The following is a 24,228-nucleotide window of genomic DNA, read 5'->3' as shown; positions in this document are numbered from 1 at the left end:
AGGCGGTTTATAAGCGTGTGACCGGTGGCCCGCAACTCCGTCGCACGCGCCGCCAAATCTTCGTAAATTTTTATTCTGGTAAGTAAGTTATACATTTCTGTCATCTGTCGTGACTCGTGAGTGTTAGTGTTTGCGGTCAGAATTCTAATGTGCGATTTGTTCCGAATAGGTGTGGTTTTGGTGTCCGTGGCGTGGACACGTTGCTCCGCCATTTTGTCCCAGCGTCGTGGCATCGACGTCATCGTACGTTGGCCGCATACGTGGCTTCTCGACCTCCGACAGGTGAGTCTTTTCATATGATTTTGGGGAGTTGGTTAGGTTGTGCCTCCGCCCCTAGAGGTTTGATTTACCCCTGTGCGTTTTGTCCACAGGAGGTGTTTTGGGGTGGCTGTTTTGAGACGTCTGTTTTGTGACGGCTGTTTTACGAAGGCTGTTCTGTTCTATGACGGGTGTTTTGTACAGCTGTTCTGCTACAGCTACAGCTTATTGGTAGCTGCTCCTGGTCGGCTCGGCTTCCTTCCCGCCGCCGAGGGCAAACGAGCTAGGGAGGTTTTTATAATACCTTTCTTATTTTTTAATAATGCTTAACGAATGACCAGTGGCCTTGAATACCTGGAATGTACCCTTAGGATTTAAAAGTTCCAAATACCTATTTATATATTTGTGTAACTTTGGTTTTCTTAGTAATTAATAAATTTAAGTAAACCCATTTTCTCACATTTTATTTCTTCATACATCCATTTTTCATCTTCATCATCATCTCTTCATTAAATTTTAAAACATTACATGGCGCCCGATTACTGAGGTCTAAAGGTTCAGGGTACGCCCCCGGTCTTCGGTCTTTTGCTCGAGGATCGGCTGGTCATTCGTTGTGTATTTTTTTTTGTAACGTGTAAAAAGAACAAATTGTGTGGTGGTGGTGTTTCTTCATTTACCCCCTAGTGAATAAGATTTATCGTATTCATATTGATGTGTGCTTTAAACGAAACAAGTTAATTTACAAATACCTACAAACTATTTTGTATAACTGTGTTTTTAAATTTACATTTGCATTATATATTATTTCTTTTGCTTTGCATACTTTTAAAGTTTGGACTTTGAACTCGTATAGCATTTTATAACATCACATTGTTAAAAAAAATTATACTGCGTTGCAGCTATTTTTCCGTATTATTAAACTTCTTTAATTGTTTCTTAAAATTTTGAGCTTACTTTTTTGTTTTTATCACAAATTTGCTTTTATAAAACAAAACAACATACATATATACAAAAGTTTTTTTTTTAATTTAACTTCAAATTTTTAACATTCTTGAGTAAAATTATTATTGTTGCTAGTTTACTGCTTAGCTTTGCTATACAGCTTTTTTCTTCAAAATTTTATGAAACTTGGCGTGAGTTTAGAATTAAATTTTTGTTTTATACCCTCAAGGTTTATTTACAATTTGTAAATTCTTTCAAATGATGCAACAATTTATAAAAGCATTTCGGCCTAATTTCAATTAAACATTTAACTTGCTGTCTCGTAAAATTATAGTTCTTGGTTGTATAACCACGGCTATACATAAGTACCTACATGCTTGTTATCTATCTTGCATTCCTTTTGAGCTTATAGCAAATAAACTGGTTTTGTTTTTTTTTTTTGATACGCTCGTTAGTATTACGTGGTACAATCTTATATTGTTGAGCTATTGTTTGCTTAATAGTTTTGTATTCTATTACTGGATAAATTCAAATAAGTAAATCTTTTGAATTGGATTAAATTCGTTAAATAAACAACATTTATACATTGTTAGTTTTACAAATAACTTATTTTATTTTTTTTACATTTGAATTTTGTTTATTTGCATTTATTTTTACTTTTCAAGTAGGTATTTAGTTACTGAAAATATTCTTTGATTATTTTTTCTTTAAAACTTAGTACTTAGTTAAATCTTTGTTAAAGTACATTGGTCATTCATTTTTTTTAATCATGGCATTGGAAGAACGTCCAATTAAATTTCATCTATTACGTAAAGATGAAATAATTTACGAGGTATTTCGTGGTACAGGGCCACCACTTGTACTATACATCTTCACATTTTGAAGGTGTGGGTACACCGGCAGCGTTGGGGAATCATTTAGGTTAGTTGTCTTTTAGGTTAGTTGTTGTAGGAGCCGATTTACTGGTGGACGCGCGGCCGCTGTGGGGCTCGCCGCGCCGCCACTGGCGAATTGTGGCCTATTATATTGTTGACGGTGAACGTGTGGGTATTCCCTAGGTTCCCCACACTGCCACTGTCGACATATCCAGTTATTTTTATTATTTTTTTTTATTTTTTTCCTTCTTTATAACTTTATTCCCGAGCTTGCGGGTGGACGCGCGGCCACACCGGCGGCACGCCGCGCCGCCATCAACAAGTTGGGTCGTTTTTTTTTTATATCTTTTTTATTATTTTTTTTGTTTCGCGTTAGGTAGGGATTAGTACCTAATCGTGTGGTTTGTTGATGGTTGGGGTCGAGCACTCACCAATAGTAAGGTGAGGTCACTTCCCCGCCGTTTTAGGATGTTGAGGGAGTGGTAGTTGTGACTGATGGCTGTTGAAGTCATTAGTGTTTATTGATGGTTGGGGTCGAGCACTCGCCAATTGTAAGGTGAGGTCACTTCTCCACCATTTTGAGATGTTGAGGGAGTGGTAGTTGGGACTGATGGCTGTTGAGTCATTAGTGTTTATTGATGGTTGGGGTCGAGCACTCGCCAATTGTAAGGTGAGGTCACTTCTCCACCATTTTGAGATGTTGAGGGAGTGGTAGTTGTGACTGATGGCTGTTGAGTCATTAGTGTTTATTGATGGTTGGGGTCGAGCACTCGCCAATTGTAAGGTGAGGTCACTTCTCCACCATTTTGAGATGTCGAGAGAGTGGTAGTTGTGACTGATGGCTGTTGAAGTCATTAGTGTTTGTTGATGGTTGGGGTCGAGCACTCGCCAATTGTAAGGTGAGGTCACTTCCCCACCATTTTAAGATGTTGAGGGAGTGGTGGTTGTGACTGATGGCTTTTGAAGCCGTTAGTGTTCGTTGGTGGACGTAGTTGTTGCTACGGACACGTATTATTATTGGGATGAGTCATTGCGACTTGCTTATCTACGTGTTTTTAATGCACGTGTGCGCGCTATCGATGCGAAGAATTTCTTGGATGCTATCTGATGTTGTTGTGCTCATGGTGAGCACAGGTGGTTTATGTGCCGTCTCGGCAAGTTTTTAAGTTGTGCGGCCTCTGCCGGCAATGGCATTTTTGCCTTTATTTTTTTTCTATTCTTTTTAAGTTTGTCTTTGTATTTCTAGGATTTTCTTTTTACTGTTTGTACTGAATGGCATTTTTTGCCTTTATTTATTTTCATTGCTATAGTTTTACTTTTTTTATTTTTTTGGATTATTGTTTTTTTTCGTCGACTTTATCTTGAATAGCATTTGTGTCTGTTTTTTTTAATTTTTAAAATTATTTCTCTTTCAAGTTAAACTTGAATATTTTTTGTTGAGGTTTGAGTTTTGGTTTGTTTGAGGGATCAGCTGGAGGGCCAGCTGGGATTTCCTCGTTTGTTTTATTTTTTTAATTATTTTTTTTTTCACTCGGAAATCCTTTTGGGTGGGGAGGTATTGTAGTGCCGTTTCTTTCAGCCTCCGGATTAGTTACAGGGGACCCGTTTTATAGCTTTTTTGTGTAGTATTGAACACAGCGCCATCTCGCCTTGTTCGATGGAAGGTCCGTGAGCATCGACTTGCTATCGTTGGGCTCCGCAGTCGACGACTTTCCACCAGTAACCGGAAGATGGCGTGTGCCGATATTATGCGGAAGGCTATATCTTGGAGTCCCTTGTCAAGTAGCTGCTGAAGAATGTTGGTGTCAATATTTAATACAAAATTATATTTGGGAATTTTCGGTCTGTCTCCTGTCCTTGGACTTGTTAATAACTTGCATTTTGAGTGTGCGACGGCGGTGTCATCTAACGGACGATTGAGGTTGTACTGGCTTTGTCCGTGACGTAGGCGTAGAATTGGGCGATTTATATAGTCCTGCGCCTGCGAGCTGCCGCATTCCCCAGACAGCGCTCCGCCGAGCGGGTGTGTCCACACCTTCGATTTTTAGTGTGAATTTCGGGTGAGAATTTGTCTTTATAATGCGTTATAGCATTTTAATCGTAATTATCAGTGTCGATATATGTTGTCATTGTTTTTCTTTTAGGCGGTTTATAAGCGTGTGACCGGTGGCCCGCAACTCCGTCGCACGCGCCGCCAAATCTTCGTAAATTTTTATTCTGGTAAGTAAGTTATACATTTCTGTCATCTGTCGTGACTCGTGAGTGTTAGTGTTTGCGGTCAGAATTCTAATGTGCGATTTGTTCCGAATAGGTGTGGTTTTGGTGTCCGTGGCGTGGACACGTTGCTCCGCCATTTTGTCCCAGCGTCGTGGCATCGACGTCATCGTACGTTGGCCGCATACGTGGCTTCTCGACCTCCGACAGGTGAGTCTTTTCATATGATTTTGGGGAGTTGGTTAGGTTGTGCCTCCGCCCCTAGAGGTTTGATTTACCCCTGTGCGTTTTGTCCACAGGAGGTGTTTTGGGGTGGCTGTTTTGAGACGTCTGTTTTGTGACGGCTGTTTTACGAAGGCTGTTCTGTTCTATGACGGGTGTTTTGTACAGCTGTTCTGCTACAGCTACAGCTTATTGGTAGCTGCTCCTGGTCGGCTCGGCTTCCTTCCCGCCGCCGAGGGCAAACGAGCTAGGGAGGTTTTTATAATACCTTTCTTATTTTTTAATAATGCTTAACGAATGACCAGTGGCCTTGAATACCTGGAATGTACCCTTAGGATTTAAAAGTTCCAAATACCTATTTATATATTTGTGTAACTTTGGTTTTCTTAGTAATTAATAAATTTAAGTAAACCCATTTTCTCACATTTTATTTCTTCATACATCCATTCTTCTTCTCATCGTCTTTTTCATCATCATCATTCTTCTATCTTTAAATTTTAAAACATTACAGTGTCCGGGGTGTGCCTATACACAGTCATTGTAACGAATACTGAGGGGGATAGTTCTGACCATAATAAATTCTGAGTTAAGTAATATCAAATGGTATTTTCTACGACCTTTACAAAACCCGAAATTGTTGTTTTATTGAGTGTTTTGTTGTCGTATTTTGAAACCAAAGCATTTGTACGAAAGACTATAAATGGAAATAAAGGAAATGTTCCGCTTTCAAAATCAAACACGTTAATTGATTGTGGAAAAACATTGGCCAAATTGTTTCCTCCAATAAAAACAAATGCTTGATGAAATAAATACCTTTGCCTTGTTTTATTGAGATGAAAAACACATACCTAAGTAAATAAAATCAACAAGTACTTAACAGGCACAGTTACCTTATCAATTGGAGTTCTGGAAAACTCCGAAGCCAGTCATCGTGGAAGATACTCCCCACGCTGCTTCCCTATGGATTAGGAAAAGAAACTTCGAAATTTACCCGATCGAGAATCAAACCAGCAGTCGGGGCCTGTAATTTGGTATTTGGCTAATGCAAAACTCATTAATTAAACATTACTTCGACTTTGACTTTATGAGACTGTACTCGTATGTCCTTTACTTGGCTAGGACATTGGATTTCCAAAAAAATAAATATGAATTAATAAATGAAAAAATCTCTCGGGAATGTGGGTTTCCTCGCGATGTTTTGTGTTGTATAGCAGTGAGGCGTACCATAAACTATGTATTTATATAAGCATGTATGTAGCTAACCACATACATAACATACATACATTACATTACATTTAGTAATCTAAATTACTTAATTGGAAAAATCTTACCTGTAAAAGTGAAAGTGAAAAACCTCTACCTGTATCACGATTTAGACAGATTAGCGTGGGTGAACTTCGATAACGGATATTCTACGCCGGTACCGTAAAAATATTTATAAAGTCGGCGGCTGGGCGCACCTATAAAAAGATATGAAATGTGGATAATAACCGTAGACGGTTACCTTCAGTGACATTCTCTGAAATACTCTGAATCGTAGGCGTAATCGGGTTTGGGTTAAAAGTAGCAGGACTAAATCATAGGGGTCGTCAGGGGTTCGTCATGTCGTGGCTGATTTTGCAAACTGTGACGTATCTACAATATTTTGCTAAAACAATTTGCAATAGCAAAAGGTGCAAATCAGATTCGTCAGTTAGCGACATCAGCGACGATATGCTGCTTAGGACTTCGTATCAAGAGTGGCTGAAGTTGTCTTCTGATTAAGTATTTGTTCGTTCGACATTACTACTTAAGGCACAGACTTTACAAACATACGTAAACTGCGCGACCCCATGTCTCCGACACTCCGTACAAAAATCTCATTCTTAATGAAAAAAAAAACTGTCTATGTTCTTCTTCTTCTTGTGCCCTTTAACACGTAAGTGCGAGCGAAACACTACTCGCGAGCTCTCTCTTGCTCAATCAGAAATCAGAATCATTTACTTATTCAACGTAATTATCATGGATAAACTTGTTGAAGGTCAATGTAACATTTTTGAATTTACGTCATTTCGCAAGGTGTTATGGCTGAGGAGAAGAAACGACAAGAAACTGCTCCTTAGCGGCTTGCGATCATTTAAGACTAAAGGCAGCGTATATACATGGTACATCATTTCATAGTAAGGACTTCGTATCAAAATGACTGGAAGTTGCCTTTTAATTACCCACCTGTGCTCTGCCCACGTCATTAGGAATCACGGCTATAAGTTTATTTAAATACCTATTTAATGACGTCATAATTCAGTGGGTCGTGATGCCAATATAATAAACAAATGCGAATGGCGTATGATAATCATTTATTACAAAGCAAACGATCGCGACTGCGAATTTATAACCGACGTGACTGGTTTAATGCGAGCATAAAGGGTCTGGAGGCGTCTCTACGAAGACAACCACACATAGTCGCCTTAGTGAAATCCCCGGAAAAACATTCAAAATAGACACGTTCGTTTTCAGATTACGTTCCCCAAAATGATGGCGCTGTACAGAGTTACTTTTGTTTGACCATCTAGTTTCTAATTCCTGTTGTAATGGTGTTAATTCCTGTAAACACCTTATCTAATTTTATTTTAATTTAAAAATAACACCAATAGTAATAGTTTTATATTTTTAAGTTAGTTAGTTAGTTTAGTTTTTGTTTTAGTTGGGTTATTGTTTTTTTAAGTTATAGGTAGGCTGTCATTTTCTTATCTCTGTATAAGTAGGCTTAGCATATGCATGTCAAGAATGTTGTTACTTGTAGGGATTATAATATTACACATGTATTTTGAATGTTGTACGGTTCTCTGTTAGAAGGGCATAATGTTGGTTCTATTGAAGTTTAAAATCAAATTTTTGTTTTGTTGAACCAATCTATTATTTTTTCATGGCTAAATAATCGTATTTGTAATTGCCACCTACAAACATGTGCTGACACCCCTGAAGTACAGAGTAGTGCGTGCTACGAATTCAGGACGCGTACGAAACATCGCAATACGTCGAATAAGAATCCCGGAGACCTTGATTAGAGCATCGCTCGAATAATTTCCCCCATATTGTAGGTTATATGCCGCGCGTGTAAATTGTTATGTAACGGCAAAGTCGGGACACTGAACAAAAATCTTATTTTTGCCGTGTATATTTGCCTTACCTCGTACGTGTGAGCGAGATAGGCAGTCCGCGCGTGCTCACTTACTCCTTAACAGTTTAGGGTCAAACTCAAACCACATCTATCATGCTATAGCGTGCCTTAACGTGCTGGAGCCCGCTATCGCTTTAACGTCAATTCTGTCTGTCGCGTACAGTCGGTGTTTGTCGTTCTAGAAAATGACGGTTCTGAATAACAGACAAGGATAGACCTATAGGAAACTGCGATGAGGTAGGTGCTAACATTTATTCATTTTACTACTTTTACTGCCATATAAGTACCACATTTTTTGCAATAAACGAATTTAAATTTTGAATTTTTTGAACAGATGTGTTTTAACCTTTAAATGGCTCCCATCGGGGGTGAGGTAAAGCAAACTCGCTCCAAGGTGGTATTGGTGCGGGAGAGTGCTCCTTCTATACGCAGTACCTATTGATTTAGTCTATGGTAACGATTATGTCTTGTGGGGTCTTACATAAATATATTCTCTTTAGGGTCTCAGGTGGGTTCTTTTAGATTTATCTTCGCAACTGAGTTTACACAATATAAATATACTTTATTGCACCAAAATAAAAATAAATAATTACAACTCTTAACTAGGTACATGGCAAATGGCGGTCTTATTGCTTAAAGCGTTAAGCACATAAGCGATGAGTGATAGCGAGTTTTAAACGTATTTCTCTGAGAGTGAGAGTATCCTAGTATAATATAGTCCAATATTATACCGTGCCTAGGTAGTATTTCGGCGAATAAAACACCAATTATTTTTCATTTATTAATTTATTTGTTTACAAATTGCTTATAACCTTCTGCTGCTAATCTACACGCGCGGATCGCTCCGCTGAATGCCTCAAGTTACCAACATTACTCTGTCCATTTACAATTTACAAAATAATAGTACAGTCTAAGAGTACAATAAAACACCTTTTCAGGTACAAATATAACAGAACGAGCAGATTGTAAAAGAAATACAAGATTGAGCAGTATACAATAAATAGATTATAAAACTACTTAACAATAAATACTAAGGAATTAAACAAAATATATCTATTTATGTATGTCACATGTTATCTCATAAAGCGGTGGATTCTATATTATTACAGTTCATCAAAGGAAGGACGTGAATGATTGATAAAAAGAACAGTGAATCGACTCAGTTAACGGAGCATTTCTTTTAAGCGAAATCATACTTTATCTAATGATATAAAAAATATCTATACTACTACGATGATCTCATGATGATTGATCTAAATCTATCAGTTACTGAGTTGGTTATGACTCATTTCTTTACTGTTCAAGGGATTTCTATTCCAATTAATAAAAATATTATTGACAAACGATCTTTTAAAGATATTCATTGCTGTGTACAATATAATGTTTTTTTTTCTTTTTTTTTCTTTCGGTGTTACCTGCCAGCAGGTTAAGTAAAAATAACACGATCCCAGTGGAAAAAATAAACTACGAATTCGATAAGAAATTACAGTTTCCCTTCTTCGCAACAAGAATCGTAAAGGTAAGGAAAGAAATACGTGCAATAGTAATTTTCTATCGTAAATTAAACGGGTTAGTGGCGAACGCCCTCAGTGATGAACGCCCCCAGTGGTTGACACCCCTGTGGTGGACGCCTTTGTGTCACTTGAATTTGATTTCAAGCATGTTTTTGGAAAGAATGGGGGCCTCCACCACAGGCGCGTTTACTACTGGGGGCGTAAGCCACGACCCCAACTAAACTTCGGCAAGAAATTCAATAAAATATTTGTTATCACTATTTAAGCGTAGATTTATGCAAGAACAATACAAATATGTGATTATTGTAAAAAAATACATCAAATCATTAATTAATTATTTTAACTACTAAAGAAGTCACTAATCTACAACGGGGTATACTGTTAGAAGTCTAGAAAAAAGTAAACATTCAGATAACCGGATGGTGTAAAAATACTATCGGGAAATGCATTTAGTAGAATTGAAATGTAGTGGGCTAAAACACCTCGATTGATTTGTATCGGTGTTATTTTGATTCTCTCAAACAATTTGCCAAGTCTCAGAATAAATCATTGAAAATTAAACTTTAACTTGTGACATGTACAGTATACTCAAAACTATATGAACCGTCAACGTTTTTACTTGTTATAATAATTGTGAAATGTACTGCATTCATATACTAACTACCGTAGGTAGAACATGAATGTCCGGTCACGACCATTAATATGTATATACACTTTGGTACCATGTCACATTAACTTTTTGACAAATTGAACTGTAAGTCTCACTAAATGTCAAATATGTTAGTGCGACATAGTCCTAAAGTGGGTACATTATATTGCTCATGACTGTTCATATAAAATATGTGTGTATTAAGTTTTCTTATATAGCGATCTTGCCAAATGCGCCAAATAAAAAAAAATGCGTAAAGCAAAAAAAATAAACTCCCCGCTAGTTCTCACTTTAGCCTAAAGCCGATAAAGAGTAAAAGAGCGCGCTCGGGTTGTCTGTCTCGCTTTTGTATGGATTGTCCCGACTAGGAGGTTATTAAAAACAGGAAAGTGGCCGTAATTTCGTTTAAAAAATCATAAACTATTTTGGGGAAGAGGCTGATTATAACACATCGGATTGGCTTGTTAATGATTTGTGTCATACCGTAATTTGCTGTTCCCGACAGTTAAAAAACGCACAATTTATGTTAAGAGCTTTATTACTTAGCCATTGGGCAGATACAATCAGAGTCCCTGAAAGAAAAAAGCAGCCAGTCTCCTTAATATTAAAGAGTTTTTACAACAGGAACGTTCCCACCTTGGGAACATTCCCGAGAACACATCCCTGCCCCAACCCGATAGAGATACAGAGATCACTACATGTGTGTTTGCCTAGTTAAAGTAGATGCGCTGTAAATACAACGTAGAAGACTTCGATATATAATCATTATAAATTTTGACTCCATTTATTAATATCTAATTAGGTACTCTCAAACTTCCTAAAGTCTAGCCACTTTACAATTAAAAAATAAACAAGCTGTGAACGTGTATAATCAACCAAAATTGAATTTAACAAATAATTCGATTGAACTTTGCTTAGTTGTCAATTGGCTAAATGACAGTTGTAACAATAAAATATGAAATATGTCGGGTATGGTACTTGTAGCATTTAACGATAATTATTATTATCCAATAGCTTTTTTATTTTTTAGAAAATAACGTCACATTTCACAAAATAAACAAAAACTATCGGTCAGGTTTCAAGTTATACATTTTAACAGATTCTTTGTTTATTTAAATGTGTCGTCACTGGGCAAAATGTTACGTGACCAAAAGTTTTCGCGCAAAATTTCAAATAATTGAAGAAAAGTATGTTTTTACTATTACATAAAGCTTTTTCGAGAAAATAAAATATTTTAAGAGGTATAAAAATACTTGTCCGAAAACTGTCAAGTAATTCACGTTCACCGCTTGTTTTTATTTTTATTTTTTAGTAGTAAGGTGGTTGTTACAAATCAGGTTAAAAATTTAAAACTGGAATATACAATTGGCCACAAGTAAATCCGTACCAATCGTTCGTTTTCATTGTTCTAATTTATTTTATTTCAGGTAGGTTTTAAAGTACAATTCTGCGAATTATACGTTTTAGCGCGTAACCTATTATTGAAGCCTAGTACGGAAGCTAATAGATATTCGAAATAGCTAATCATGTTTAAGCCCATATAAAAACAGCAATATATCGCGACAGAACGCCGAAATTGCGTTATTTATCGTGAAAAATGCTGACTTTAGTATCAAGATGTGGCGTATCTGGTATCATCAAGGAAAATATTCGCATTCGCATATCGAAAAACGGTTCCTAATAAGATTGAAGCTAGTTGCATTTCATAAATATAATTTAGAACGCACCTCTCAAATACGTGTTGTACTTACTTTACTTATATGTGAACATAATCAATTCTGGGACACCAATTTATTTGTTTTTTTTTTTACAGAAATTCTCACTTCAATGTCTTTTAAGTAATAACATTTTAGTTAGGATCAATTTTATTAACTTTTTGGTCTTTATTTCGCGTCGTGTTAACTTCACAATGATTGTTACAATTTTAGTCAAGTTTCGAATTGAAAACGACGTTTGGAACATTTACGAATAATCCTACATAACTCTCGACGTGTGAGAGACTATAAGTAACTCTAGTACGTCTTCCGACTGCAGTTTAGTTTATTCTACCACCAAATAGTACCAAAATAAATAATTATTTTCTTGACTTAACTCGGCAATTGACTTACAAAAAATCCTTCGTTGTTCTTTGTGATTGAAAAAAAAAGTAAAGTATATTGTTATAAGACTATTACGTTAAGTTATAACTATGACTATGTGTTGACCAGCGAGCGCTCTAAGCCACAGTAATAGACTTTATGAGTTTGAATTCATGTTTTGGATCATATATAATTGATATCACGTGGTTTCCAGGATTCGTGCCCGGTTAATGATATAGGCTTCCCCCTATCACATTAGTAGTGAGGAGTGGGTGTATACACCTCTGCCTACCGCTTCAAGGATATAAAGGCGTGATGCTATTATATGTTATAAGACTTAACAACTGTCAGTAATAGCTAAATACGGCTTGACTTTCGCTACAAATATGGCGGAAATCAATTGGGGAAGGAAGATGCTATTTTTTTTAAAGTTTATGGCCTGGAAAGGAAGATGCATGTTTTAAAGAGAATGTTGCCGAGTTAAGTCAACGAAACATCTTGGGTAGTTTCCTAGGTCAAAGATAATATACGAAATTCTGATCACTAAATAAAGACAGATCTAAAACTGAAAAAAAAAAACTTTTTCTTTTTTCAATTTAACTTGTTTATGAATTTTAATAAAGAAAAATGTGAAAAAATGCGACTTTGTGTCACGTTTTTCTATGACGTCACAGGTCGCTTTTTCATGCAAATTCTATAGTAATTTGTTTTGACGTTTAGTAAAAAGTAACTGATTTGACTAGTTGGAAACTACCCTATTTTCCACTAAACACCTACCAAGGCCTACTAGATTACCGCCGCCATTTTTCGTTGCCTGTACATACATGGTTATAGTAATGGTATAAGAAAACCAGGTATGCTCAAAAGTGACAGCTAACATTTCAAGGTTAACCCAGCTGACGTCATCCGACCTAGCGTTGCCATTTCGTAAAAAAATAAATTACCCACGACCAATGTTATTATATTTACTTTGCAAGGAAACTTTTGAACTTTTAGTAAAAGATTTACTTACAATTTTAATGATTTTTATTTATGTGACGAGTAATAGTAATTAAATACATTAGTCAGTAATTCAGTTAATTTTCAGTAATAAAATTTACGTCCTTGGAATGTTTGCTTGGAAGGATTGAGCATACCAGCGGGCTTAGCACCCTAAGCGCGCGACTCTTTCTCGCCTCGACATACGTCACCCGTCACTCTCTCACAGTACTGCACAGAAAGAGACAGACGATCTCTGACGCGGCGAGAAAGAGTCGCGTGCTTACGGTGCTAAGCCCGCTGGTTTTCTTATACCATGGTTGTAAATATCGAATCAATAATGTCAATGTGACGCTGACCCTACACCTGTCTGCAAATGTTATCACTTGGTTTGCAGGATTTGTGCCCGGGTAATTTTTATAGTAACCCTGACACCAGGGTTGTTGAAGTCGGGCATTGACCTCGAGAAACTGCAGTGTGGTCGTCTGGCGACTTATTACTGCTTATGCTAACATAAATAAAAGTTTATTATAAATGTATTGACTGTGTTAATCGATTTAAATTCAATTTACAGACACATGTAAGGCCACCTTAAAGGCGGGAATACACACGCCTGCAGCTGGTACACTTGCATGCCAGCTCCTTGCACTTGCCAGCTACTTTTACGTATATACATTAAAAAAAAAATGGTACGCCTGTACCTCGAATTCAAGTAGATTGCAATCGGGCGTACTGTTTACATTTGTATTAAAAGAGCCGGTAACTGGCATGTATATTCCCGTCGTAAGTTCAAAAACAACCAATTCTAAGAAAAACATTTCGATTGAATTTCGAACAATTTGAAATCGTACATTCCATTTTGACATCTCGAACGCTATTCGTCTACGTAGGCCTATCGCAGTCAGACTGGGAGTAATATAGCCGTCTCTCTCACACGCGTGTGATGTCCGTACCGTTTAGTTAGAGGTCACGCTCTGTTGTTGCTTGTGCCGCCGATGGTCGTAGTTCACCAATCGTTGTCCGACTAGGTACTTATCGTTCTTTATGTGCTCGTACAACTTTCTGAACTGCCGTATCTGCGAACGAATTGGTGGCTTAGGAGAAATAGAAATATAAATCTATGCAAATGCTATCTTAAAATGTTATATTAACAGATTTATTAAATCTAAGACGGGATTTTGCGAAATTCACCTCCTCGGGTTGTAAAAAGAGGTGTTATGTAATTAGGGTTTCCAAATTACTAGAAAATACTCTCTTTAAAACGTATTTATTTATTTCTCTAAGCAACCCTTACAAAGGGGTGAAATAGGGGGTGTAATTTTGTATGGTGAACATTATATACTCCAAACCCACATAATAGTCGTATTATATGGTCGTCGGGGCGGGTCGACAATATATAGAGTGCAATATATACGGCAACATACCTGGAAGACAGTGAGCGCGGTGAGCACACACACGAGCAGCAGCGCGGGGTAGATGCGGCGCGCTAGCAGGTTGCGCTGCGCGGCGGCCGGCAGCAGCAGCGGCGCCACGCTGTGCGCCAGCGCGTACGGCACCGCCAGCGCCAGCCCCAGCCAGCACACCAGCGGCGCCGCCACCTCCGTCAGGATGAACCTGTTCATGAAACACAACAACATAACATAAACAGCCTATATACGTCCCACTGCTGGGCACAGGCCTCCCCTCAATCAACCGGATGGGGTATGGAGCATACTCCACCACGCTGCTCCAATGCGGGTTGGTGGAGGTGTTTTTTCTTTACGGATAATGGCCGGGACCAACGGCTTAACGTGCCCTCCGAAGCACGGAATCATCTTACTTTTTCGAACAATCAGGTGATTCAAGCCTGAAAAGTCCTTACCAAATAATGGACAGTCTCACAAAGTGATTTTGACAATGTCCCAATCGGGAATCGAACCCGGACCTCCAAATCGTGAGCCTAACGCCACCACTAGACCACGGAGGCTGTGAAATACAACAAACGAATATTAAAAAAAGGAATAACAACACTCGAGTCATTCGTAAAGCGCGACAATGGCTTGGGCAATCACCAACAATACAATACAAAAAACTCATTGTTACACTTAAAACAAACATTAAAAACACAATCACCACCACCAACTCAATTTGACAGGACTAAAACTATCTCTATCTCCAATGGTAATTACATCGCACACTCGCCGAAACGTATCCGGTATAATACTGGAGGATTAAAAAGCACAAAACAAACCACATCGAAACATCCACATCATTTCCATCTAAAAAGAAACATTGCTATTTATGACATTCATTGACATTCCGAACTTGACGTCTTTATTTATTTATTAATATATAATAGAGTAATAGCAATATGACCTATTTAACCCCCAACCCACCCCACCCCGATAAATATGCTTGTTTGTCAAGTCCCTACCAGACAATGTTTGTTTTCATGTAAAATCATCAGAGATCGCTTAATGAAACTCAAAGATTCAATTTTTATCGGTTATCACTACTTCTAAACGTGTTACAGCTAAAAACTGGCACAAGAAACTCATAAACATCATAATTCATTACTAACTTGAGGTCCATTTCCCGTATTCCGTCTCGGTAAGCCTTCTCAATGGCGCGTCGCATGCTCCAATCCGGGCCCATCATGGTGAGAGCGCACATGATCTTCGTGTAGAGCACGCCTAATGCCCAGTCCTGCCATACGAATAGCACTGGCGACTGTTCCAGGGGCACTCGTAGCGGGATTACTAGTACCTGCGGGGCGAAGAAGGATTGTATTAGTGTTTTAAACAGGCAATACATCCATCGCAAGATGAACTACTCATACCTCATTGACCTTTCTGTTAAACCAACGTGATAGGTGATGAGCCGTATCGCCGTCTATAATGGTCGATCCAACTGTGTACGGTCACGAGCATTAACATGTATACACTTTGGTACCATGTCACATTAACTTTTTTGACAAATTGATCTGTAAGTCTCACTAAATGTCAAATATGTTACTGCGACGACAGAGTCCTAAAGTGGGTACATTATATTGTACCCTAGCGGATAACACTATTGTCAATCAATGATTTCAGGGGGGGGTGAAAGAGGCCACATCGAAGCAATTCATCTAACAAATCAATATGGCAACTTGACATTTGCGCATATAAAAGTAAGTGCGCAATGTTAACAAATGTCAAATGGCAGTATTGCTTTTTTACATGAATTGTTTCCGAATTTTAATTACCAAAATAAATTGTTTTTAGTAGCCGCTTCCACACTTTCTTAGCATTTTATGAGGTTTAGGCAGTTAAACGCGCGAATATCCGATCACTGCCGATCATCTCCTTATTAAAAAATAAGGATAATTTTACATAACTTTTATAAGGAGCTTGAATGTTGTTGTATATTAAGACCTCGTGTATATAAACTTAGCGTGTTATAGAATAAGAGTTAACGATTCACGATGAAACGTTGTCACGCGCATTTGTCCGATAAGATAAACGGAAGCCGAGACCGCGATAAACACGGAACATGACGAGGGTAGTAAAACAGACAATTGAAATTATATTATGGTAGTATTTCATATTATTTCATATTTGGGAGACCAACAGCTTTTATCAACACTATCAATACTACAGCAAAAATAATCATACATAAAAACTAAGCCTTTTTTTTGACGTGACTTATTGTAGATTTGCCGCAGATGGCATTAACTACTTGGCCGGACAAATGGGGAGCGCTGAAGGCTCTCACCCGGTACAACATTTAAGGCAACAGGCCTGAGGGTGCCCAGTTGGGCGCGAACCTCAGGGCGTCGTCTGAGAGGGAAAAAAAACTAAGTTATTGACAGCGCGCGTACGCGTTTTACTTAAGGTTTTAACCCGTCACGCGTGACGCGTTGTACGTACCAGCTCCAGCAGCAGGCCGAACATGAGCGGCACGAGCCCCAGCAGCGCCAGCGCCGCCAGCGCGGCTCGCAGCGCCACCCGCGCCCATAGCGCCAGCCGGGTGAGCAGCGCCACGCGCCCGCCGCGCGCCCAGCCCGCCGCCAGCGTGCCTCCGCGCCCCACCGCCCAGCACACGTACATGCCTGACACAGATCCTACATATTTATTTATTTATTTAACTCAGCCAACTCAACTCGGGTGCGGCGCATTGAATGGCATTTATGCCCACTCGATACGTTAGTATTCGATATCATGATGATACGTTTTCTGAGGAGCTCGGTGGCGCAGCGGTTAACGCGCTCGGTCTGCGATTGTTGAAGTTAAGCAACTTTCGCAAAGGCCGGTCATAGGATGGGTGACCACAAAAAAACAAAAAAGTTTTCATCTCGAGCTCCTCCTTGCTTCGGAAGGCACGTTAAGCCGTTGGTCCCGGCTGCATTAGCAGTCGTTAATAACCACCAATCCGCACTGGGCCCGCGTGGTGGTTTAAGGCCCGATCTCCCTATCCATCCATAGGGAAGGCCCGTGCCCCCAGCAGTGGGGACGTTAATGGGCTGGTGATGATGACTACGTATAGAACGGCAACTCTCCGCTCCCCACCAGCGTCTGAGCTAGGTTTACCTCACCATAGTTTAGACTCGAACATAGTTTAGTAAAATGTCTGTGTCTGTTTAAGGTTGTTTGTGTCCGGGGTGTGGTAAGAGTAAGGGATAAGAGATAAATACTAAGAGTTATTGAGCACAGAAGAGGCAAGATGATTGGACATTTAATAAGACACGACAACTGCACATCGTAGAATGGGAGCTAGAAGGAAAAAGATAAAAGGGAATACCAAGAAGAGCTAGTGGAACAAATTAAAGAGAAGGCGATCGTCGTGTTTTATAAGGAAGTCAAAGAATTGGCCTTTGATAGACAAGAATAGAGAATGCTAGACCGACAAGAGCGTGGCTCTTAAACATGATGATACTTAAGGTTTTAATTAAGAATAATCTGTACGACACTTTAGGTCTTTTTGAAATACTTGAAGTGGTTATATGATTTTTGTATGACACTGTACATTTACACATAATCTTACTACCAATATGTAAGCCTTAAGCAAACAATACATACTATAAATAGTTGGTAATACTGAAGCGTCGGAACACAAGTCCCTTTGGTCAGAAGTCCGCACTAAGCTGCTCAGCAGCGAGTGTGATGGCCACCCGGTGTTTAACAGACCTAAGGCTTGTTAGTCACTCAGAATCGAGGACAGTTACACCCCCTCCTTGGTGTGGCTGATTACATCATCCAGTAGGCAGAGGCGTATAGTATATACACCGGATCCTCGCCAGCTATGCTTAAGTGCCATATAATAGGGATCGAGATTTCGGGAAATCAGAAATCAGAATCATTTATTCAACGTAATTATCATGGATAAACTTGTTGAAGGTCAATGTAACATTTTTGAATTTACGTCATTTCGCAAGGTGTTATGGCTGAGGAGAAGAAATGACAAGAAACTGCAACAGCAACACATCTTTTAAAAACCAATGAGGATATATATTACAAGTTATTTAATAAGGGTTATGTATAGTCAAGTCTTGTGACAGAGCCAAACACTGCTGGATGTTGTGAAAGCGAACATGGAAGAACGATGCGACCCCAAAGCATACCAAAGAGCGTACAAACGAGAACGCTTACCACAAGCAGCCGTATATAACTCGTGAACGCCGTCAGACGCTTTGGGCAGCCACAGTGCCATCACCTTCCTTCCGATTGCTACTGGAATCACCTGTAACATCATCACCAAAACTCGGTAAAAGTGAACCCTTAATCCTGACAGGTATACATACATATAAAACCACGCCTATTTCCCGTTGGGATAAACAGACTACGGAATTTCACTTACTACGATCCTGACACACCACTTTCGCTTCCTCCACTCTCATCAAAGACTTCATGTTTGCTCACCGGTTTAGAATACTCTTGAGTTGGCTTTTCTTTAAAACATCCAGATTCGATGGTAAAAGTGATCTTGTATTTTTGTTAACTATGTACATTTGAGATAGGAAAGTTAAGGGCTTATTCACACCTCGTTTTTCAAACGACCCAATTATAGGCGTCATTTGCGCGTCGTCGGCACGTAGCACATTGTTTGTTTTTTGTCATTGTTTTACTGGCTGATCACCAGATTGTCCGAAAGTAAGATGATCCGTGCTTCGGAAGGCACATTAAGACGTTAGTCCCTGGTTACTACTTATTGATGTAAGTATGTAGTCGTTACATGAGCCATGTTGCTGACACCAGGGTTGATGAGGTTGGTACTCCACCTAACAAACCACACGATAGAAGAATCATAAGGTTCATCGTAACTTACGAGTGTGAGTGCGCTCGCGAGCACCAGGGACACAGAGACCAACGCGAGCAGCGCCGCCAGTCGCGCCGGGAACCACGATACCCGCACGTACGGCTCGAAGCCAGCCGGCCCGTCGCGACGCATCAGCGCCTGTTTTACACACATAACATACATAAATAGCCTATATATGTTCCACTGCTGGGCACGCTCTCCCCTCAATCAACCGGAGGAGGTATGGGGCATACGCCACCACGCTGCTCCATTGCGGGTTGGTGGAGGTATTTTTACGGCTAATAGCCGGGACCAACGGCTGTTTTACATATATAAACAAAATATTTAGTCAGTGGTGCTAATTCTTGTGCAGTCAATGTCAATGTCAAATATGTTAGTGTGACAGAGGCCTAGCTCTGTCACACTAACATATTTGACATTTAGTGAGACTCACAGTGAAATTTGTCAAAACAAATAATGTGACATGATACCAAAATGTATGCATATTGATATTCGTGACCGTACACACTATCCAATTTTATTTTAAGATAAACCTGTCATTTTCTTATCCGCCGAAAATGAAAGGGACAGGTAACCGACAGGCATAAAATTTATCGAACACACGTAACTTACGACAGAATTAAGTCGACAGCACGTCAAACGGGTTGCATACCAGCGAGATACCTATTTAATTCATTCTATCATTCAGTTTAAAATTAACAGCCGTCAATCATCCGTCCCATTCCTTTTTGGCGTATAAGTAAATGACAGATATACCTTAATATAAAATTAGATGGTGTCTACAGGAATCAGCACAGCACATCATTGTCACAGAGTCATGTACTTTTTTCATGGCTGTGCAAGCCAATCCTGGAGCGGCAAATTCTACCGCACACTCTGGCGACTGCCGCTCCCCGTGTCCTCTCCAAAGATAATGAGTCGCCTAGGACGCAGAAACGCAGGTACTGACGTATATTGTGGTATATTGTATGATATAGTGACCTGGTGCGCAGCGGCGAGCTGTATGGGCTGCGGCGGTGGCGGCTGCGGCTCGGGCCCGGGGTCGGCGGCGCGCGTCTCCCCCAGCAGGTACGAGCGCAGCCCCAGCACCGACGCCGCGCAGGCGCACCACGCACGCACGCCCGCCTTCAGCCACGTGCGCGTGTGAGACTGTTCTAGCAGGGCTGGGAGGATCACCTGAGAGGAAACTTCAAAGTTAATTCTATGTACAGCAGCAGCAATGGAGCATCTTTCGGGGATTTAGGATTCAACTTCATCAGGCCGCACCGCATCGCACTTTTCCATGCCTCTATTCTTTTCTGTCACTCAGAGCCGTCACATAGGTGTGGTGACTTTATAACATTATTTTGCTTCTATTGCCTCCAGAATTTTGTGAACTTCAATATTTTGCTAAATAATCGGTTCTATTTATTTATTTTTATTTTTTTGTTAAAGTGCAATATTCACGTATAACTCGGCAACCTATAGTATAAAATAATACAAAAAAAATGACAGCAAAAAACCTTTTAACATACCTGCAGCAAAAGCAGTTCCAAGCTGAGCTCATTCACCGGAGCCTCGGTGTGCACGGCCACAGCGTACGGCAAGAAGCCGGGCAGAGCGAACTTGATGACGCGGATGGGAAGCCACAGCATAAACAGAACAGCTGTCCCGAATATCACTGCTGACACCACCAGGCGACGGATGTGGGACCATACTGATAGGTGGATCATTTCCTGGGGGACAGATGAGGAAATGTGTAAAAAAACTAATACTGCACCCTCGATCAGCCCACATCATCCCACTGCTGAATATAGGCCTCCTCTATTTTGCACCTTCCTTACCGGTCCTGTGCGAATTCCATTCACAACTTCCCCGCCGATGAAACTATGCCATTCGACCACCGGGCCGCTGGTCTACCCATTGGTAGACCACCGGGTCGCTGGTCTACCCATTGACCATTCTGTGACGGCCTTTTTTCACCGCCCTTTGTCTAGCTGAGTGTCCAGCCCGTTTCAGTTTAAGACTCGTGATTCGCCTACCCACATCAAAACATCTTTGGACGAATATCAACACTGGGTACGGGATCCGCAAGGGAGATGCCTAACATGGAAAGCTCTATCCATGGCTCTTTGTGCAACACCGCTAAGGAATAAGAGAGAGAGCGCACGAACTATGGTCGCTAGCACTTACACATTAGGCGCTACACAGTAAGAATGAGATTTACAGAAACACAATATGGCAACAAGAAGAGAGACAAAAGGCACAACTAATTTCTAACAGAAATTTCTTGCAGTAGGCTTGAAACCGCATCAACCCAGCTGACACCCTTTGATCCATCTTCAGATTTCAATAATAAAATTGTCTTGAAATTAAATATTTGTTTGTGAATATTCGCCTAAATTTGGCTTATGACTTGTGGTTCAAATGATTAAGATATAGAACTACGAATAAGGAATTTAGGATGCAGCACAGATTAAAACACATAAAACCCACTTAAAGTGTTATACTGACCTGCACAGGACTAAAGTCAGGATCGTTTAAATTCTTCAAGAACCAAAGCACACCAGGCCTTAAGACTTCTCTGAGCAGCAGTATGAAGGATGCGAAGTAATATACGTAGACCATGCCAACAAGCCAATGTATGAACATTAGGGTCCAAGGAGCCGCTTGAAGGCTTGCTTCGCGGTCCTTCAGGGTTGCATCAAACATGGATAGAGAACAGAGGTCGAGCCACCAGCCACAGACTAGAGGAATTACGCCAATCTGGAATAAAACAAACAAATGCAATTTTTTACTGTTACTTTAATAATAAAACACTGTAGCAATATGAATAGCCCTTTTGCCCCTTTTGTGCCTATAGCCCAATAGGGTTAGTCTACACAAATACATGTTTTTATCATCAACATGTTTTCGACCTTTAAGAATAAAAAAGAATGTAATAAAATAAACCATATTCCTAATATTTACCATTTGCTTTGAATAATTGACTTCAATTGTCCTTGTTATGATTCAGATAAGAATCTTGTTATTGTACATAGAAAAAATAAACTATAAATATGTATTTAAATGTCATTGAATAAAAAATCATTATAATGCGATTCAATCAGTGACGTTGGTTGCTTTACTTCAAACAAACCAATAACAATGTATCAAATCTGATAAAAGTCTTGCGACTGATTGCAGATAAAAAGAACGGAAAAAAAAATTAAAAAAAATAATAATGATTCAACCGTTTAATTGTTATATGATTTAGGTAAAAGTGTAGCTAATGAACTAGTTCATTCATGCAATGTATTGTAATATTAGCAGCAATTTTGCATGCATTGACTATTCATTTGCATAAAACAGCTTGCAAAATTACTAGAAAAGAAAACAATAGTAACAATGGTACCTATACTGGTATTTCTATTAAAATAATAACCAATAATTTGTGACTTCAAACCTAAGGATTTTTTTTCAATAAAGCTTATCTGAGAACATATGATTATTAAACTAAGTATTAATACTGTTATTTTATTCACTTAATATTCCATTTACTATGCTTCTAGATTAGAGACTACTGGAAGGCCATTCAGAAAACAATGTATAATTATAAATATTAAAGGCTCACCTCAACAACAGACAGAAGGGCAACTTTGACGACAACATAGCAGAATCCTAAGGCTTTCTTTGCACCACGGAACCTTAGCAACGATGCTATACCATGTAGTACTGCCAGGATAGCTCCGACAAGGACGTAACCAGCCAGCGCCGTCAACGGACCAGCAAATGGACCTTCAGCAGTGAATCCAGCTAGGACAGCCCCCAGCTTGCCAATATGATACGGGCAAAATGCAAACACCACAATGAATAGTGTATTCAAGGAAACAACCCAGAAAACATGCTCCAAGAACACCATAGACCCATCCAGGCCAAGTAAACGAGCCCATGTCAACTCTTCAGCAGCAGCCCGGTCCCATTCCATTGGATTCCAGTTAGCTTCATCACCAACTAATGGATCTTCTGCAGCATCACCATTACCCTCCTCCGGGGCACCACCATCATTCCCAACTCCATCGTTAACTCTGTCATTATTATTGTCAGGAAGGGGCAAGTCTTCTGGTGCTGGCACTGGCAAATTCTCTCTTTCCATCCAGTCAGGGCCTCCACCATGCATAATCTGCTCTCTTAACCAAACAAGTCCAATAAAGGAGAATAAAGTGCATGTCACCACAAAGCAGCCAGAAAAGACATCCTTTGCCAAATTTTCAGCCGAGATAATATCAAATGGTAAAGAGATAACTGGATCTAGGGAGCCCGAAAACAGACAGCGGTAGGTCCTGCAGGCAGTGAGCGGCACTATGCCGAGCCAGGCGAGTGCCACCAGCGTATAGTGCAGCCAGTCCCGCACAGCAGAGGCCACAGAGGTCACCAGCCCGCCCACCACGTCACGGATGGGCAGACGCCGCGGCATGTCCGGCGAGTAGATCGGCATGAACGAAAACCGGTGACCACACAATTCGCATATCTCCTTCCGCGAATATCTCATCCACTGCACAAGACACTCTTGGTGAATCCATTTTATGGAACCGGTGCAAATGCAAGGATGGAACAGCGGCCTATCCGAGGAGGCTTCCGACCGACAGAACCGACAAAAGTCCGCTCCGGACGAGTCCGAATCCATCATACTCGATTCTTTCAATCCAGTTTGACTGCTTTTCGACCTGCGAAAGTTAGCAATCCAACATCATTAAATGTGGTTCACTAGATAATAAAACACTTTATGTCACATATATTGACCGTAATACACACCTCAATGCATAAAAATAAACAGAAAAACACAAAATACGGTGGATTTTAAGAAAAATACGGATCTATTCGATACTTTGTTTGCTAACCACACGAAAAAGTGTGGCACTAATTATTTATAAATTCTACCCTATTGTCCCAAGCCCCAATGGCGAAGTATCAAGTCTTCAGTCTTTTTAAGATCAATTTTAAATATTGATCTTAATTATGCAGCTTTATATAAAATTTAAATATTCTTTATATACTAGGATATTTAGTATTTACAAACATAGAATAAGTCAGAGGCTCAAGAAGA

The 24,228-nt window shown here is 39.7% G+C and overlaps 2 protein-coding genes across 2 annotated transcripts in view; one reads left to right on the top strand and one right to left on the bottom strand.

Moving 5' to 3' along the window:
* Positions 1–24,228, top strand: part of LOC126372820 (brain protein I3-like) — a 503,203-nt gene that overhangs the window by 211,599 nt on the left and 267,376 nt on the right. The gene's annotated exons all lie outside the window — the stretch shown is intronic.
* LOC126372730 (E3 ubiquitin-protein ligase MARCHF6) lies at positions 8,439–24,036 on the bottom strand. The gene is made up of 11 exons (XM_050018595.1): positions 23,937–24,036; positions 22,756–23,848; positions 21,657–21,908; positions 20,678–20,878; positions 20,145–20,339; positions 19,173–19,301; positions 18,497–18,587; positions 16,778–16,959; positions 15,451–15,635; positions 14,315–14,504; positions 8,439–13,966 (listed from the first exon to the last, which is right to left on the bottom strand). Exons 2-11 carry the CDS (start codon positions 23,809–23,811, stop codon positions 13,847–13,849), a joined length of 2,601 nt encoding a protein of 866 aa, XP_049874552.1. The 5' UTR covers positions 23,812–23,848; positions 23,937–24,036; the 3' UTR covers positions 8,439–13,846.

The sequence above is a fragment of the Pectinophora gossypiella genome, chromosome 14 (genome assembly GCF_024362695.1).
Source record: "Pectinophora gossypiella chromosome 14, ilPecGoss1.1, whole genome shotgun sequence".
NCBI classification, from domain to species: domain Eukaryota; kingdom Metazoa; phylum Arthropoda; class Insecta; order Lepidoptera; family Gelechiidae; genus Pectinophora; species Pectinophora gossypiella.
The sequence above is the reverse complement of the archived record's forward strand: the minus strand, read 5'-3'. Positions and strand labels throughout refer to the sequence as shown.